The following is a 20,405-nucleotide window of genomic DNA, read 5'->3' on the forward strand; positions in this document are numbered from 1 at the left end:
AAAAGGTGAGGGCCTCGGCAGCGTTCGCTGCCTCGCTGCCCTGGCCAGGCCGACACTGGTCACATACACGGACACAATGATAATTCAATAATACAAGTTTTGGAAAAATATAAAAACAAAAATAAATTAAAATTTGTAAGAGAGTTGGAACGTAACAAGAAACAATTTTTTAGTAGGTATTTATTGAATCGCTTCCAATATTATGTTGTTTAGAGGTCCATTGTTAATTTTTTGATGGAGGCCTAATCATGAGCCAGACCGACAGTGATTGGAATGTGTGTGTCTAAAGTTTGTGTTAACATAATTGCACAAACACAGACGTTACACAAATTTATTTGACATGCAATGGGGGCCTTAAGACGCATTGAGAGTAAAATTATTATAGCTTTGTCATTTGTGATACGCCTTTTGGGTATTACTGAGAACAGAATCGAGGAACAGGTCGCTAAAATTCAAAATTATTTACAAATATTATACAATTTTCAAATAATATAAATACTTTTATGATTGTTTTTTTTTTTTATCTGTTAAACGATATAATTTTTTATATGGATTGTACAAATTAACTTGACATTTATAATTATATTTATTTATTTTATTTTTTTTTTGCATTTCATTAATTCAATTTATTTTTAAATATTTTCGTTCAATAAATTGCTTTGCTGTAATGTGTTTAACAGATGAGATAAAAAATCATTTCGTGTTTTTACACAAAATATTCATTTAACTACGGTCGATGGTGAAGTAAGCCACGTAACAGGATAAAAATATGTACTGTTTGGAGCATTTAGTTAATTTTCAGCTTTTGTGCTAAATTAAAAATAACATTTTAAAATGCTTTTATTCACTTAGAAATATTCTATAAAAACTTTAATTTGTTGTTGTTAAAGTATTATTTATTAGTCATTACCTATTAACCATATTACTTTTTGACGAAAAGTGATAAAAGTTCAGAATATATAATAAAAAAAGGAAAATGAATTATTCATGACTTCTTAAAAATGTTTCAAAATTACATTTAACTAAACGTTTAAAAGAGCCTCTTGGAAATGTCAAAATAATTGGTAAAACGAATGTTATTTATTTTACATATTCTATCTTTTGATATAAAGAAATTGCAATAAATGTTTTCACTGTTCAGCTATACTTGAGGGAGTGAAATAACATTTTTAGTGTGAATAATTCAATTTGAAAAATATATTTTATTTTATAAATTCTACAATGATTGATTCTCAAACTCAAAATATAATTTTACGAAGACGAATGGGTGTCTTAAATGGTAAAAAATTAAATATTAAACCAATAGGATTTCAAGAAGGAAATTATTTACGGACATTTTCGATCGCTACAAGTTTACATGGTATAATTTATTTGGGGGAACCCAAAAGACCAAGTTTGGAGAGGTAAGTTGTTATAATATCAAAAAAAAAATTTTTTCATAGTTAAAATAAATGAAGAAATGTTTAGCTAATAAAAAACTATAGTAAATGTGATGCTAAGTAATGAGACTTATTATTAAAACTAATTAAAAGCATAGGTATACCACATAAATAGTGGCAAAAACAGCGGAACTGAAAATGTGATGTGTCGTAGTTGGGTTTATATTTTCAAAATAAAAAACACTTAAATGGAGTCATATTATTATTATACTAACAAAGAATCTAATTTCTATTAGAGATAAAAAAAAATATTGCCTTTTGGTCTGAATGAACGAAAATAATGAAGGATGTGCTTATTTAGAATTCAACCAGTACCGTATTTCCCAGTAAACACTATAAGTTAGTGCTTAGAGCGATAATTTCTCAAGGGTGGCAAATAATTTTTAATATTAAATTTTAATTATATCAGTGATGTAGTCATAATTTTTATAGTGAGTATACGCTTAAACACGATCGATAATTAAACCTGGGGGCCTTCCCCTTATATAGTTATATATAAGTTGTTAAAAATTTCATATTTATATATACACTAACCTGTTACAATTAATCCCATGGGCGTATTTTAGGGAGATGGCGAAGGGGCGATCCCCCCCCCCGAAATCCGTATTTAAGGAATTAATTATATGTGAGATACACATTTCAAATTTTTTTAATGTCGATCATTTTATAACGAAATCAAATTACGCGTGATTGTGAATACTGAATTAGGCTTTTTGTCGAGTCCATACTTATACAAATAGATTTATTACAAAATAAGCGTAACTTTCAAAATACAGCCAGGTGTAAAAAAAGAACTACACAAAAGTCGATATGTCCATGTGGATCCGGCATTAGATAAAAAAAATAAAAAACCATAAATATTAAGGCACCTGATTTAAATATTACCAAAAATTCGACATGTAAATTTTGAGCCTGAATTTAAGAAAAAATTTGAGTCACCCCCCTCACACCCCTCCCATAGAAGTAAGTCTAAATACGCCCCTGATTAAACCTCATATATCATGTTTTCAGTTATATCATGTTATATAACCTCATATATCATGTTTTCAATTCCACTAAATCCAGAAAAATAAATATTGGATCTTCTTGAAAAATCGACGCTTTAATGAATATAGTCATACATTATTTTAAGCTAACTGTTGTTGATTCATCAATTAAAACAGAAATCTTAGACTCAGAATCGATTATTTTTTTTATAACAACTTCTTTCATTTTGCATGCAATATGACTTACAATAGAAGTACACGAATACCTAGAATGCAAAATTGAACCTAAGTGCACACCGTTACATTTTTGTAATTCTACAAGCTTTGAATGGTCGTCAAAAGGCCTAGAGTAACCTGGGGTAAGATGACGCACTTTTTTATAAAATGTGTTTAAATAATATAGTATTATATTTTTGGTACAAAAAAAAGTTATTTTTGTATAGCACATATTCATTTCATTTCATTTTTTCAATGAAAGCTTTAATATTTTGGATAGATTAGTTTTAAAACATAGAAAACTTAACATAAGTCATACGCGCAATCTTACCCCGACACTGGGGTAAGATTGTGCACATGGTGGGGTAAAAGGGCGCAAGCAAAAGTCTTTATTTTAAATTAATCTTGTTACGGAAAATAAATTCTTAAATATATATTTTACCAATTGTAATCACTATAATTTATTATAAATGTCTATTTTAATTATATTTGCTTATAAAATTAATAATAAGTAAAGACTTTTTAAGACATATTATATAGTTATATTTATATTAAAAATTATAATATGTTAAAACATAACAACACAAATAAAAACTATTGAACAATTTATTGAACTTTGTTTAATCATAGTATAACAAAAACAACAAAATAAACAAATTTAACAAGTAGATAGGTACTACAGTAGTAGATCTAACCAAACAAAAATTATCAATATATCAGTTCATGCATTTTAAAACTAAATAAATACATAATAACTTACGTAGTTTCAAAAAATATACACAAGTATTTAGAATATTTAGATGCTCTAATTGTAAATAATATGAATTTTATAATAACTATGTAGGTACTAATACATATGATTATAATTTCAAACATATAAATTTGTAGGTGTCAACATCATAAGCTGAAATGCGCACTTTTACCCCAAATCGAATACGCCATCTTACCCCAATATACTTTTCATTGTTGAAAAAATTGTATACAAATAAGCATTCGTATTATCAGAACATAGTACATGATAAATAATAGCCAATATAGTGTAGAAATGGTAAAAAAAAACGATTCCTATATAAATAACTTTTCCAATGTGAATAACTAATTTTATTCTATCTAAATATTACATCAAAAAGTAAAAAATTAAAACTTATCTCATTTCGAGCTGATGTTCAAGTAAATCTCGTTTTTTTTTGTGTTACTGATAAACATAGCTGGTACATTGATAAAGATTAAACAGTATGTCCATAATTAAGAATCTTAATAATTTATTGATAATAGTTTATCTTACCCCAGGTTACTCTATTGTGCTTTGGTATATATTATGTAGTGCGAAAAACACATTCATTTGAATCTTTATTTCTATTAAGTTCATCTTCAAAGCTCTTGGTTATCGCTTCTGACTCTTTATCTTTTTTTAATACTACAGGCAAAAGTATGAGCACTAGATTCAGAGTGTCTCTTAATCTTATTTCGAAGACTGGCTAATCGTGTTTTCTTATTTGGATGATAACCACTATCAACCAAACAAGACATCCATTTTTTTGAAAGCTCTACACCTTATTTTTTATAAGTTTTCAAATAACCAGCTTCTTAATAAAAAATACAACCTAACTTTTCTTTCGAACAAATTAACCAGGGATGTTTTGTTTTTCTTTCAAGCCATTGCTTAAGTGACCACACAGAAGGCCATTGTACTTTTTTCTAAAATTATAAGTGAAATTATTATGTGTGGCGTATTGGCGTGATCAATAGAAATAATATTTTGATTTTAGAGTTCAGTAGTTTATTTTTGTTCACTATCATTGTATTTCTCTTGTCTTCGTTTGTGTCTGAATATTTAAATTAATTTAGGATAGGAAAAGAAAAATTATCTACGTAAGCTACTCTAAAAATATACTATTTGTATGATGTATTCAAGCTCTTTTTTAAGCGCTTATTTTGATGATTTTAAAGGCTATAAGTCCCGAGCTCTGATTATTACTATCTAATACTTACCCAAACGGCTATACATTAAATTTAAAAAAAGTATAATTTTCATTATTTTATAACTAATAGCAGTCCCTAAAATTGTGTGTAATACGAAATTTAAAAGTGTGCTATTCAAATTAAACCTTTATAATAATATTATTTATAATTTTATAGCTTGACATGTTTTTTAATGTTTTAATGGATTTTTTCCAAACTACATTTTAATTATTATCTACATTCTACATAAACACACAGTAAATAATATTTTGTATTGTTACATATTGTATTCTTATTATAATTATTATTATTCATTTTTATTGAGAGTAGATATTTTTATTTTTATCAGTTTGATATTTTAAGGACTGACTTATAGCTACTATTTAAATTGTCGGCACCTACAGCAAAGGTTGTTTTTCAAAAGTCAGTGCAATAATCAGTTATATTATTTTAACTAAAATGTACATAACGCCATTATGAATATTTGTCATCATAAAAATGGCAAATTTGGTATTTAATTGAAATATTGAAATAAATACTACGCCACTGTCGTTCCCTCTTTTTGTTGTAACTTATTCAATAAAAATGTCTTCTTCTATTTCTTCTAATTGAAGATTAATTAATATTTTTTTCTTCTACTGACGCAACATTGTCCACTTGTTTGAAAATTAATGATAAATACAAAAAAGTATAATAATAATTGTAACCAAACACATGTAATCAATAGAACGTACAATAACGTAGGGAATACTTGATATTATATCAAAACATGTACCACGCGTCTGTTGCGGCACGTTTTGTAGTTCTAGGGAATCCGCAATCAGCCGCGCGGCCAAAAATAGAGCCCCGCCGCGTCAGTCGCATCGGTCTCGCGTCTATAGACTCGCTGTAAAGCCGCGTCAACACTTGCGAACAAAACGAAGAACATTTGTTCGCGAATAAGATTCATGTGTAACAAATGGGTGAACTTGTAACATTCTATCGAACTTGTTACGACAGGTATGGACGCCTCTTCGAAAATTTTCACGAACACACAAAATTAAACTATTATTATTTATAAACAGTTTTAAAGTTTAGCTATACGCGAACCTATACGAACATGGATACGCGAACATACACACATATTTTTTAGTTGTTCGGCGAATAGTTTGTCTAACAGTTCGTCGAACCGTTCGTCGTTTTGTTACGCTAGTTTGGACGTGGCTTAAGGAATCGCACCTTTATTCTACCAATCAGGCTAGGCTCAAGGGAAAGACGACACAGGCCCACGCCTAGGGCGGCATTTAACATTTTTAAACTATGGATTATTTAAAAAAAAATTACATTTATTATTATATACTCATATAAAATTATGTGTAGTAAAAAAATAAAGACTCAAAAAACTGTTTTGTTTTATTTAAATTAGTAGTGGTTTACTTGTCTACAAATGTATTAATCTAATAAATTTTTAAATTTACATAAATAAATATAATGAACTCAGAATTAAGTTTATTTTAGTATTGTTTATGTAAAAATAATATTTGATGTGGTATTTACTTGCAAGGGACGAAAAAACTTAAATTTGCCAAGGTGTAAGTAAAATTTTGAGCCGGGTCTGAAACCAACCATATCTCTGTTATCATTAGGGCTCGGAAGTTGTTGTATTTGCATGTTTTTTTTTTGCACGATTGGATTTATTGCTAAGTGAGCTAGAAATTCGTTCCAAGACACTACGAAAACCATATCAAAAATTTATAGTGCATATTTTTGTATATTTAGTGATTTTTAGATTTTATAGCATATTTCTTAACTTTACAATTTCTTAGAGCATATTTTATGATTTTTGAAGATTCAGAATGAAAATTCGAAAAATAAAAAATTAATTCATTCATATTGAGAGAGTTTTCTTAATATTCTTGTATGGTATTTTTCAAATTTCCATTTGACATTAAAAACAATGTTTTTCTCCTATTAGTTTATATAATATACATATATTTATAAATTATAATTACTGCTTCATCTAAAATAAAATATTATACAAATATCAAATAGGAGCAGCTGCTATCGAAATACAATGATTTTCTATAACTATTTTTCTAGGAAATAATGATTATTGAGCATTCTACTAGTGCATTTTATTTTATTCAAGAAACATTTTTATTAATTTTATTATTTTTATTATTATTATTTTTTTTTTAAATCAAAATTATTTTTATTACTTTGCTTTTTCTATATTTATAATTTTATAAAATATTTGTGCAAATGAAAATTTTGTGTACAAAAATAAAATATAAGTGCATATTTTTAGAGCATATTTGTACTTTTTTAAGCGCATAAGTGCATGCATATATAGTATTTTTTAAGTGCATTAAGTTCCGAGCCCTAGTTATCATATATCTATTATATAATGATTATATTATATAACAAAATATCTTTAAAGCATTTATATGCACTTTAAAATTAACATTTTAATTTTCCTACATACATGGTTTGATGTACTCTTTTTCGAATACAGGGTAAATATATAAAGAAAAAAGTACAAGGGGGTATATAGATATTTAAATTCTATAAACATTTTTTTAATGATACATTAAAGTAGTACACTCAATTTTTAATATAAAAATATTAATTACATTTTAAAGTGTGGTTTATTTACTTATATCTTTATAGAATTCTAGGTAGTTTCAGTTAAGTTACTTTTTATTCGTATTTAGATAGGTACCTACGTTTAAATTATTTTATCTTAACATCAGTCACCAAATATTACATAAAAAAAATAAACCATCTATCAATAAATTATTAAATCTATGCCACTATGGAACTATTTAATAATATTACATTTTTATTAATTCTATTTTTATTTAGAGTTGGCGGTATTTTTGGTATATCGGTGAGTCACCGGTATTTCGACCTACCGGTATTTATAAATATCGGCATCTTACAATAACCGATCTTTCAGTATTTACCGTATCATCGGTATTTACCGAATATTCAGTATATACTTTATATATATATATATATGATAAATATACTGAATGTACGGTATTTACCGTTTTATCGTTATTTACCGTGGATCGGTAATTATTATCAAAAGACAAAAATAATAAATATGACAATTTAATACACTATTTACACATCAAGCCTCAAGGGCATACGATATATAATAAAAATACATTTAGAGGATAGTCGATAGCGCAAAATGAATCGAACGTTTATTAAACAGCATTATATTTTATACTTTTATAGTATTTATTATCAGGGCCGTGCCTAGGGGGGTGCAAATGCATTTTTATAATCTAAGTAATATTACTAAAATACTCAATATTAATTCATTTTTTTTTCTCGTCGAACACCACTATCTCGACATAATTAGCATTGCCTTGATTGCCTACTGGTTGACAAATATAGTGTTTTTATTTTTAGCGTTAGTATTTATCTTTTCCCCGAAATGACGACGTCGCTGATCGCCGTCGTCGATAACAACTATATTATTATTATTGTTACTTGATAAAATTAATTTAATAACATAGACTAATGACATATAACAACGACTGGAAGGAGTTGTATGATTTTATTTTGAACCCATGATATCTAGTGTTCACGTCATAGTGCATATTTTTCATTAGGAAACAATTATTCATTAAAGCCTCAAAGGTAAGTTACTTTTCGTTTAATTGAACAAATAAAAAATAATGAACAATTAATATATTTTAGACTAAAATGGGCCCCCCCAAAAAAATCTGGTGCCATGAATAGAAAAAATTCAAAAACGAAAATTGGAAGATAATGATAAGTTGTCTAAGCAAATGAAATTATTTTTGTCGAAATCATTAGAAGATAATACTAGTAGGACGGAATTATCCAATGATTTACCACTTATTAATTCTCTACACCCTGAAGACTCCCAGGATCAGGAAGATCATGTAGACTTTTCTATTAATGTAGGAAATGATTTGTCTAAACAGACATCAACAAATAAAGATAATGTTTCGGTCGTTTCGGATTTCATAAATTCAATACCCTCCACTTCCTCGGATAATAATTTGGAAAATATTGTGCAAAAACCATTACATTTCAATGATCCGTTATCTTGGCCTTTCATCAATGATAAAATTAGAACACTTCTAATAGAACACGGATCTAAACAAGGTAAAAATTCAGATTTTTCCTATTCAGAAAATTTTGAGCAAAGAAAATTTTCAGCAGATTGGTTTTTTAAAACCCTCCCAAATGGAGATAAAATTGAACGAAATTGGTTAATGTATAGTGATGTTACAAAATCCATTTATTGTTTTCCCTGTATGCTATTTCCTTCACAAAAAATGAGTAAGGCATTTATTACAGACCCTAAAACCGGATTTAATGATTGGAGAAAACTTAGTCCGAGAATTCCTGACCACGAAAATACATTTGATCGTAAATCTAATGTAAAAAACATGGAAAAGTTTTGAAAAACGTTTAAGAGAAGGAAAAACAATCGATAAAGAATTACAAAAAGAAATTTTAAATGAAAAAGAAAGGTGGAAACAAATTTTAAAAATTATCCTTGATTGTGTTCGTTTTTGTTGTGTTAATAATTTGGCTCTTAGAGGTTCCAGTAATGATATTACTAAGTCTAATTGTGGCATTTTTTTAAACTTGATTGAACTAATCAGTAGTTACAACCCTATTATTGCGCAAAATTTATCAAATTCCAATAGAAGAACTACTTATTTATCTAACAAAGTTCAAAATGAGTTCATTTGCTTACTTGGTAATTCTGTCAGAGAAAAAATAATTTCTAATATCAAAGAAGCTAAATATTATTCTATAATTTTTGATTCAACGCCCGAAATTTCACATAAAGAACAAATGACTCAAATTGTTCGTTATGTAGTTGAATCCAATGATAAATATACAATTGAGGAAAGTTTTATCGATTTTATAATTACAACTAAAAAAACAGGCCAAGGGTTAGCTGAAGAAATTTTAAAAAAACTTTCCGAAGATGGATTAGAATTTAAAAATTGTCGCGGTCAAGGTTATGACAATGGTGCCAACATGGCTGGAAAAATTAAAGGTGTCCAATCTCGATTACAGGAAATAAATAAACATGCACAATTTTGTCCTTGTACTGCGCATAGTCCAAATTTGGTTGGAGCCCATGCATCTCGAGTTTCAGTCAGAATGGTAACTTTTTTCGGAACAGTACAAAGTATATTTAATTTTTTTTCTAGTTCGACTGCTCGTTGGAACATAGTATCTCAGTTTTTAAAATGTACATTGAAATCTCATAGTGATACACGTTGGGAATCGAAGTATAATGCTGTACATTCATTACTTACTCAGTTGAAATATGTTATACAAGCATTACAACACATATCTGAAAATTCGGAATTTGAGGATGGAGTCTCCGGTGCTCAAAGTACTTGGTTTAATTAATGTTGAGTTTGTTTATCTTTTGGTTATGTGGGACTCAATTTTAAATCAAGTATATAGAGTTAATATTACCTTGCAAAAATCAAATATTTCTATTTCTAATGCATCAAAAATTGTGATGGGCTTAAAAAATGCTTTGGAAGAAATGCGAAATAAGGGATCAGAAAATATTAATATTTTAGCAAATAATGTATGTAATGAAGCTGAAATTTCAACAATATTTAAATCTAAAAGGCCAAAAAAAATTAAGAAAATGAATGGTGAACAAGCATCTGATTCAACATTTACTATACATCAGGAATTTAAATTGGAGTACAACCAAGTTATGGACACTTTAATTTCACAAATATCTTGGGGTTTTGAAGCATTGTCGAACATTGCTAACGATTTTGAATTTCTTTCTGGGTTCCATCTTAATACGTTGTCGATTGAAGATCTTAAAAAACACGCTGCTGATCTAGTTTTAAAATATAGTTCAGACCTGAATAGTGAATTACTGAATGAAATTGAATGTTTTAAGTATCAAGGAGAAGCGATTATACCTAATTTAAAAATGGCAACTTATTTAGACATATTAAATGGCATAAAAACATGAACTAAGCTCAGTGTATCCAAATTTAGTTATTGCTTACAGACTATTACTTACTTTTCCTGTAACTGTTGCATCTGGGGAAAGATCATTCAGTAAACTTAAATTAATCAAAACATATCTCCGTTCAACCATGACTCAAGAAAGATTATCGAATCTTGCTATACTGTCAATAGAAAATAAAATAACACAAACTATCAATTTTAATGATGTTATTGAAAATTTCGCATCGATCAAATCTCGAAAAATGAGTTTATGAAAATCTAGTCAAGTACTTATTATATTTTAAAAACTTAATTGTTATGGTATTTTATTAAGACTATTTACTATAAATCCATTCAAAATTTTAGTAATATTAAATTAAGAATTAAGATAATATACATTTTTAATACTTGTAACCTAAATAAAAATAATTAACTCAGTGATGCGATTTTTTTATTTTGATTAACATATTAACTTAAATACTATTTACTTCAAACATTATCAGCTATTTTAATAACATGTTTATACTATTTCATACTTATAAGTTATAACTATTATATTATATATTATACAGATTTGGTGAATTTCTGAGTTCAAATAAAATGTATAATAATTATTAATACTATTGCAATTGTCAATATTATTCACAAAATATATTTAAAAAAAGGCTCTCTCCTTGTTTACATATCATCTTTAGATGTGTTTGTACAATTTACATGTCGACAAAAATGTTTAATGTGAAAAATAAGGTAAATCTGACGATTCTATCTCCGGCTCTTCCCTAATGTTTTTACAAGTATAAAAATATTTGGTAGAGGAGGTGGGGATTCTAGAAATTATTCTTCGCCCCGGGCGCTGATTATGCTAGGCACGGCATTGTTTATTATGAACTATTCATGTAGACCGACTAAGGAATAAAAAAACAACTATAACCAATGAGAGTGGCACACCAAACTCCACCAGCTCATTTTAAATTATATTATCTGATTATCATAAGATAAATCACTGAAAACACAATTGGACATATAGTGGGGCTCCTATTCTTGGGATCATAAATAATAATAAAATTATATATTATCTCAAATCTCAACGATATTTTATCAATTTGTCGCTTAAAAAACGGTATTAGAGTTATTTATTGTTTAAATGGCATTTACTGAGTGGGCAGTATGTACAGAACGAGCAGAATATACTGAGCGAGCGATTATTACCGAGTGACCGGTAATTACCGAACGAGTGGTATTTATCGTCTACACGGTATTTATTGATATATGCCGACATATCGGTATACCGTTAAAAACCGGTATGTAAACACATACCGAATACCGGTGGGCAAACTTCACATACCGCCAACTTTATTATTATTGTAAGTTGAATATATATATATATATATTTTTAAATAATTGATGCTATTTTGGATCATGGAGGATAATTTTAAGTTATAATTTAAAACATTAGGCTCCTTAAATCCCCGACTAGTTATCGGTTGGCTACTATGCACAATAGGCAAGGGCACCCATAAGAAAATTCTTAAGGAGGGGGGACAACATTTTTATTTATCAATCTATTCATAAATAGGAATAACCCACGATATAGGGAGGTATTTACAATTTTACATTATACTATTACATTATATATATCAAACTGGAAGACTATAAAATAATAATTATTTAACCAATTTACCATAAAAGTAATTTATTGAAATTTTTATTTAATTAATAATATAAATTGGACACTTAAAACATTAGCAATATTTATTAAAATATTAATTTACAAATATTATATGTATAAATATTATGGTGGTGTACACATAAACATATACATACCGTATTTCCGTATTTTTGGAAATACACAATATTTTAAGAATTGATAATTATCCATAGAATAGAAATGAAAAAGCCTATAGTTATTTATAGTTGATAATCTGTTTTTCCAAACTAAATAAATAGATTTTTCATAAGCAAATTATAGATTATTATATATTAAATTAAATTTTTAAATTCTATTTATATAAATATATTCTGATCATAGTAAACAATTTAACAAGATTTTTGACATTTTCCAGGGGAGGAATGTCCCCCTCCTTGCCTTCCTTCCATATGGGCGCCATTGACAATAGGTATGCATTGCAAATATAACATGTGTAATGTTATTGGTAATTATTAGAGCGCGGATTTATATGTCTTAAAATCTACTAAATATGCGTTAAAAAATCTTAAATATGCATTAATATATGCACTAAAATGTTTAAATATGCATGCATAAAAAAAAATATGCACCAAAAATTATATGTATTTTGCATAAAATAATAATAAATTATTATTATAATAATTAATTTAAATGATTACATTTGTTGTAAAAATAATTTTTTTTAATTTCTTGAATCTTGATTTCCTGTCCATTTTTTTGAGTTTTAATCTATAAGAAAAAATCGGAATCAATAATATTAAAAATGTATCTCAAAAGAAATTTACTCAGGTACCTACCTAAATTTGAATTGCACTGTATGACAATTATTTTAGCAATATTTTCAAATAACATTGATCTACGTTAGTCAGTCAATAAATTTTTATACCTCGAAAATGACCGCTCTGCATCTGTTGAAGTGATTGGTGCGTATTTAAAAAATGTCAAATCATTTGGAGATAAATCTTCTCAGAGTTCAATTGATTCACTTTCTCCATTTAAAATTTTTGATATTTTATTTAGTGTATCGAAGCCTTCGTTTTTTGATAGAATTTTTTTAAATTTTTCATAAACAGGTTTACCCTTTTGTCCGTTACATTTTTTAAGAGATATTTTTGTGTTTTCAATCAAAGTGATAGCATCATTCAAAGGAACTCCCGATTTTTCTAGAAATTTAATTGTTTCGGGTAAAAATCCAAAATTAGATTTTATATATATTAAATTCGTATCCAATGATTTGTCCGCTAAAACATCTTGGGCCATTTGAATTGAAATTGCATTATCTGGGTTTAACTGCTTGACAATACTACGAATTTGTTCTATGTTTTCACAATAATATATAGCAGCGTTTAGCCATGTCCCCTAACGAGTGATGATCGGTTCTGGCGGGTTCTGGCAGTAGAGGCAGACCAGGTGCTTCATTTTTAAAAAAAAGCAACGCGATAAGGAGATTTTAAAAAAATTTTCTTAACATTTTATATAAGTTTGTCCACATTCGGAAAACATTTCCTTACTTCTTCAGCTGTAAGATGTAATCCATGAGCTAAGCAAGTAATATGGAGTATTTTAGAGAAAAATGCCTTTATTGCACCGGCTGCTTTTACCATATACGGCGCAGCATCACTCAAAAATAACAGTACAGAATCATGTTGTATACCTTCAGGCCACAATAAATTTAGAGATTTTTCAAATAGTTTTGAAATAGTGGAGTAATTTGCCTTGTTCAAAACTTCAGAATTTAATAACATCGTTGTATCTGGACCATCAGATTCTAATGTTCCGATGGTGACATTGGCGACATATCGCCCTTCAATATCTGTAGTTTCGTCTATTGACAACCACACCTTTTTTCTTTCGACTTTATTACGAATTTTATTCATTGTTTCATTATAACAATTATTTAAATAATTTTTACGAATTGTTGATTCATCGGGTATTTTTTTGAGAGTATATTTTTCCAAAAATGATTTGAAATGTGTATCGTTAAGTTTTTTTAGCGGAATATTTGCCGAAACCAGTGCTTTGCATAAATCTACACAAAATGGATCTTTATTCAATACTGTATTAATTAATGAGTAAACTTTGAACATTTTGTTTTTTAGTCTGGCTCAAACTTACAGATTTTAAATGCTTTTCAGTTTTAATATGTTGTGTAATTGAATATCGTTTATCGTGGCCAACTTTTACTTCACATAATTTGCACAGTATTACTTGACCATCGGTTGAAAAAATATTCTCGCCAAATTCACGCACATAACTACGAAGATGACTCGATAAAGACGATTTTTCTTTCGGCATCTTGAAAAAATATAATACACAAAGACTCGCACTACGACAGACACGAACACACGGTTGATACTAAATATTTTTCAGAATGAAATAATATTATTGGTCTGATATCTTAACTGATATTTTCTTAGTATTCGTATATATTATTTGATTATTTCACCGATAAAGTTATTAATCTAAGGGCCGAGACTCTACACACAATAAAATGAAATATGACACACCAGACCGATTAACGGGATTTCCCACAAAATCTGAGAGCGATAAGATTTTCTTCGTAAAAGATATTTGTTTATATATTTTTTTGTAACAGTTATGAGTTTATTACTTTAAATATGTTTAAAAATCAAACTAACACCAAAATATGCACTCTAAGATGAAATATGCAATTAAAATTGTTAAATAAGCTCTTAAAAATTAAAAACGACAAAATATGCAAAATATGCACTAAAAAAAATGTCATTGTTTAAATCGTTATGCCAAGAAACAAATTTCGTGCTCACTTAGCATATTATACAATAAACCAAAATACATATGCCATTGCATACAAATCCGCGCTCTAGTAATTATTAAAATATTTTAATTTATCAGGATATTTTGGATTTTTGTTTTATCACTGGTGTTTCTAACGTGTGGATATCAAACAAAACAACTTTACAATGATTGGATGGAAAGTGAAATTATCACACTGTTGAGAGAAAGTAATGAGTTGCATTTGACACACTCAGAAATACCATTTCCTGGAATTACATTATGTAGCGATCTACAATTGCAAAATCTTGAGCATAAAACAATTAACAATAAAACGCTTAAAGAGTATTGATAAAATAATTTACCTATTAATTATTTTATAACTATAAAATCATGTACGTAATTTGTTTTTCAGGTATAGAGACTACAAAGATAGCATAAACTTAATTTGTCACGATGAAAATAATTATAAAAATAGCGATCAACATTTTATTAACCCAAAAACATGGAATTTATTACTTAATGTAAGGTTTTGATTTTAAAGCAATATTTTAGTTAATTGCATGCATAATACAATAATAATAATACTAAATAATTTAATTTAGATAATTAATTGTACTGTCTAAAATTATATTAAACGTATAATATAATTATATACTTGTATACTTATATACTTATATACTTATATACTTATAGGCGTAGGGAAAGTGGTGTCCCCATCGCCCGATGCATCTGAATAGGTACACCGCAATAGCCCTACCCTGACCTTAATTGGTTCGGGTAGTCTGGTCCTCCAGGTTGGGGGTTGAGCGAAGAGCTAACAACCCTTCCTCGGAAAAAAAAATATTGTTATGATACCATCACAAACCAAGCCTCGGACACGGATAAATGGATTAAATACTGGAAACGGAATACGGTCAGCAGAGTTAAAGATTGCAACATGGAACACAACAAGCCTTTTTAGAACTGGCGCGCCATGGCGCATGCCAGAACTTGCAGAAACACTAGATGTATACAGTATTGATATAGCTGCCCTACAAGAGATTAGATGGACGGCAATAGGACAAATTAAAGTCGGACATTATATAGTTTACTTTTCAGGATTAACAGATAGACATCATTTTGGAAGTGGTTTTGCAGTACACGAAAAATTAGAAACATATGTCAAGGAGTTTATCCCAATATCAGAGAGAATGGCATGTCTAAAACTAAATACGAAACCACTTAACATCATGTTAGTATGCGTGCACGCCCCGACGGGAACGAGTGAAGATGAAGTAAAAGATGAGTTCTATAACAAATTGGATGAAACATGGGATAGTTTACATGGGAATATCATCAAAATTTTGTTGGAAGACTTAAATGCTAAATGTGGGAGAGAACCACAATATGCTCCGACAATAGGAAAAGAAAGCCTACATGCCATAAGTAATAGAAACGGATTACGACTCATCTCCTTCGCAGCGTGAAAAGTACGACATTCCCCTACAAAAATATAGATAAAGCTACAAGAAAGTCTCCGGATGGAAATACGCTCAATCAGAATGATCATATATTAATTGAGAATAGATTTCGTTCCAGCATTAAGGACATAAGAAGCTACAGAGGAGCGGATATCGACACAGATCACTTCCTGTTGATATCGAAATTCAAGCTCAAATTACAAGGCATGAAAAGCCTAAAAGAGAAGAAAGGTGCAAAATTCAACGTAGACCTATTGAAAAATGAAAATATTAGAAAAAAAAAATATGCAGATAGTATTGATAGACACCTGAACTATAGGAGAGCTGGGAATATAGAAACGGATTGGAACAAGATCAGTCTCGTCATAAAAGAAACAGCGGAACGAAGCATCGGTGTAGTACAAAATGGAAATAAGGGTAAGAAAAATAAATGGTATAATGAGGAATGTAGAGAAGCCGTAGAAAAAAGACGTATAGCAAGATCAGATTTTATAAGATCTGGGAATCAGGATGCGAAAGGTATGTTCCTCAATGAAAAGAAAAACTGTGAAAGAATATTACAGAGAGAAAAAAGAAAGTTCATTAATGAGATTTTAGAAGAAGCTGAAAAAGATCGCTTGCAAGGAAAAATTAGAAACTTCTTCAAGACTATTGGACGGTACAAGGATTTCAACCCAACCCTAAAGGCAATAAAGGGTAGAAATGGAGATATGCTTATAGAATCCAGTGATAGAGTTAAAAGATGGAAGGAGTACTTCATATATCTTCTTAATGCGGAAATACCGGTGAATCCAATAGGAAACACACAATATCAAACAGCGGAATCAATGATTAGTGAAATAACATTGGAGGAAGTCAAGACTGCTATCAACAGTCTAAAGAACTGGAAAGCACCAGAATCTGATGAAATACCGGCTGAGCTTATCAAATACGGTGGTGAAGAAATGCACAAGGTTATCTTCGAAATATGCCAAAAGATCTGGAAAGAAGAACAAATGTCCGAAGACTGGAAAAAGGCAGTAATTATACCCATTCACAAGAAAGGTGATAAAACTAAATGTGGTAACTACAGAGGAATATCGCTCCTAAATTCAGCATATAAAATATTCTCCAAAGTGTTACTGAACCGCATAAGTCCTTAGATAGAAGAAAACCTAGGTGAATATCAATGTGGTTTTAGGAAGGGGAGATAAACTATTGAACAAATTGCAATTATAGGTTAGATCATAGAAAAGAAATATGAATTTCGACAAAACCTTTGGCAGATATTTATAGACTTTAAAAAAAGCCTATGATAGCGTTCATCGAGAGAGCCTGTACAACGTAATGACTGAATTTGGAATACCGAAGAAGCTTAGAAACTTAGTCAGGATGTGTATGGAAGGAACACATTATCAAATCAGGGTAGATCAGACAATCTCCGAAACATTTACAGTGGAAACAGGGCTGAAACAAGGGGATGCGTTGTCTCCACTATTGTTTAACCTAGCTCTAGAGAAAGCGGTCAGAGAGATGCAAAAAAAAGACAACGGGTGTAGAAATAAACCAACAAAAAATTCAAATCCTAGGTTTCGCTGATGATCTTAACATCATAGGCAATACTAGAGATGATACAGAGAAAGCAGCGAAAGTTTTAGAAAAATCAGCAGACAAAATAGGATTAAAAATAAACGTAGAAAAGACAAAGATCATGGAGCTATTAGACACGGATGCAGACTCAACGAACCCTGACCCGGATGACTGGATATATGAAAAAGTTAATGAGTTTAAATACCTTAGCGTATGTATAAATACGAAGAATGACTGGTCACAAGAAATCGGATTAAGGATAATAAAAGCAGGGAAGGCGTCTTTTGCATTATCAAAATTTTTTAAATCTAAAATACTGTCAAAGAAGACAAAAGTTATACTAACATATGGATGCGAAGCATGGACAACTAGTAGCGTAACAGAACGAAGGCTTACTACGTTCGAAAACAGGATATGGCGTATGATATGTGGACCCAAATTAGACGCGAACAGTGGTATGTGGAGGAGAAAGTTTAACAAAGAACTAATTGCAGAAACAGAAATGACTCCAATTAAATATCACATCAGAGGCCAAAGAATCCAGTGTTTTGGGCACATTATGCGTGGAAGCGATTTGAAGATAATTAAAACAGTAATGTCTTGGAAACCGACGGGCAAGAGACCACCAGGACGCCCGAGGAAAAGATGGATGGATGTGGTCGAGGAAGATTTAAAAAGGATGGGAGTGAATAGTTGGAGAAATATAATACATGATAGAGAGAAGTGGCGTGAAGTCGTGTTGGCGGCAAAAACTCTTGTAGAATAGATTAAGTCAGAAGAAGAAGAAGAAGAATAATATAATTAACAATACCATTTAAAAAATAAGTCATAAGTCGTTCTAATTATTTATTTTACTTAGGTTCTTAACTGTGAAATTAAAATAAATATTTAACTAGGGAGAAGTGCTTAAATGTTATAGTAACTGATTTATAATTTTTGTTCCGCAATTTCGTATATTATTGTAATTTGTATTGACGCACTTATTGTTTTTAAATAAAATAACATGTTAAAAATACGACTGCACCAATACAATTACTTTACTTCATAAACACAGTTTTTTTTAATAAAATTAAAATGTTTTTGGATGATGTTGGGCTTATTAAGCCTTGGTTCATTGAAATAAATCATGCTTTAACCCGGTAATGGGATGATAACAAAAAAAAAAAAGTCTTTCAAAGACTCTTCGTTCAAACGTGTCATGTTTCAAATCAGCATTTTGAATAATCTCTTCAGATAACTTCATTGTAGCTATAAATTTAGGTATAAATTTTATTGTATGTTGCTTTATAGCAGTGCTCCTCAAAGGGGGCGATATCCCTCCCCGGTGGGTGGTGAAGGCGTACTACGAAGCATTGAGTTCGTTTCGGGTGGTGGGGGGGGGGGTGAGCTCGTTTTGGGCGATAAAAGGGTGGTGAACTTTTTTCTGTTCAAAGCAAGGCACCAAGATTTATCTATAATTGTTTCCCATTTATCGATTTCTAACATAAATTCGTGATTATGAAATATTAACTACATATACCAGAAACAGTGCGTTATTATCTAATAACGAAAAAAAGAAATTGACTCGACATCGTCAAAAGAGGAGGCTCCTTTCATCTCACAAATTTTGAACCAAACGTAAAAAAATTGGCTTTACATTATCAAGAACATTTAAATTATCCTTTTAAATTATATTTAAATATAAATTTTACATTTATATATATATTATTTATTACTCAATTATATACTTTTCATGAATACTATTTTAATTTTAATTTTAATGAAGTGATGGAGTGGTGAGGGGGCGTTGAAAAACATTTTGCTTCTTATGGCGGGGGGGGCAGTTTGAGAAAGGTTGAGAAGCACTGTTTTATAGGTACCTATATACATGAGCGTTATGTAAATCATTGAAGTATTTTTGTTGGCCTATTGCCTCTAAATATGACATTTTTTTTTTAGAACCATAGAATTTTATGTGAACAGCGAGTTATATCAATAACTTGGATTCGAGAAAAAATGTATATACCATGTCGGTATTTTCAACCAATATATACACCTTTTGGCATTTGTTATTCAATGAATATGGTTCCCTTCAAACAATTGCTTAATGATGACTATAATAAAATGTAAGTTCATATAAATGTTATTATTTTGTGAAAAATCATAATACTTTGTTATTAAATAATAATACAGGTTATCGAATGTGAATCACACTATGGCTGATATTATTACAAAAGCAAATGAAACCATGTGGAATCCAGAAGATGGTTTTAATAAAAATGCAAAATCATTTCATTTACCATGGAAAGTTTTTGATTCAATTTCAATGTCAATCAGTTTAAAAAAAGATGATTTAGGATATCATTGCCCTCAAACAGAT

The 20,405-nt window shown here is 29.3% G+C and overlaps 1 protein-coding gene across 1 annotated transcript; it reads left to right on the top strand.

Annotated features, from left to right (window-relative positions):
* The first annotated feature begins 15,865 nt into the window (after positions 1-15,865).
* On the top strand, positions 15,866-17,619 carry LOC112690214. The gene is made up of 2 exons (XM_025564172.1): positions 15,866-16,442; positions 16,514-17,619. Exons 1-2 carry the CDS (start codon positions 15,866-15,868, stop codon positions 17,617-17,619), a joined length of 1,683 nt encoding a protein of 560 aa, XP_025419957.1.
* The last annotated feature ends 2,786 nt before the right edge of the window (positions 17,620-20,405 follow it).

This window comes from Sipha flava, unplaced genomic scaffold, assembly GCF_003268045.1.
Source record: "Sipha flava isolate LNK unplaced genomic scaffold, YSA_version1 49541_pilon_pilon, whole genome shotgun sequence".
Taxonomy (NCBI): Eukaryota; Metazoa; Arthropoda; class Insecta; order Hemiptera; family Aphididae; genus Sipha; species Sipha flava.

Excerpts from the sequence above, each read along its gene's own strand:
- LOC112690214 (XM_025564172.1), top strand. The coding sequence starts at position 15,866 with ATGATACCATCACAAACCAAGCCTCGGACACGGATAAATGGATTAAAT. Across the intron at positions 16,443-16,513 it reads AGAAAGCCTACATGCCATAA|ATAAAGCTACAAGAAAGTCT; the intron begins GTAATAGAAACG and ends ACAAAAATATAG.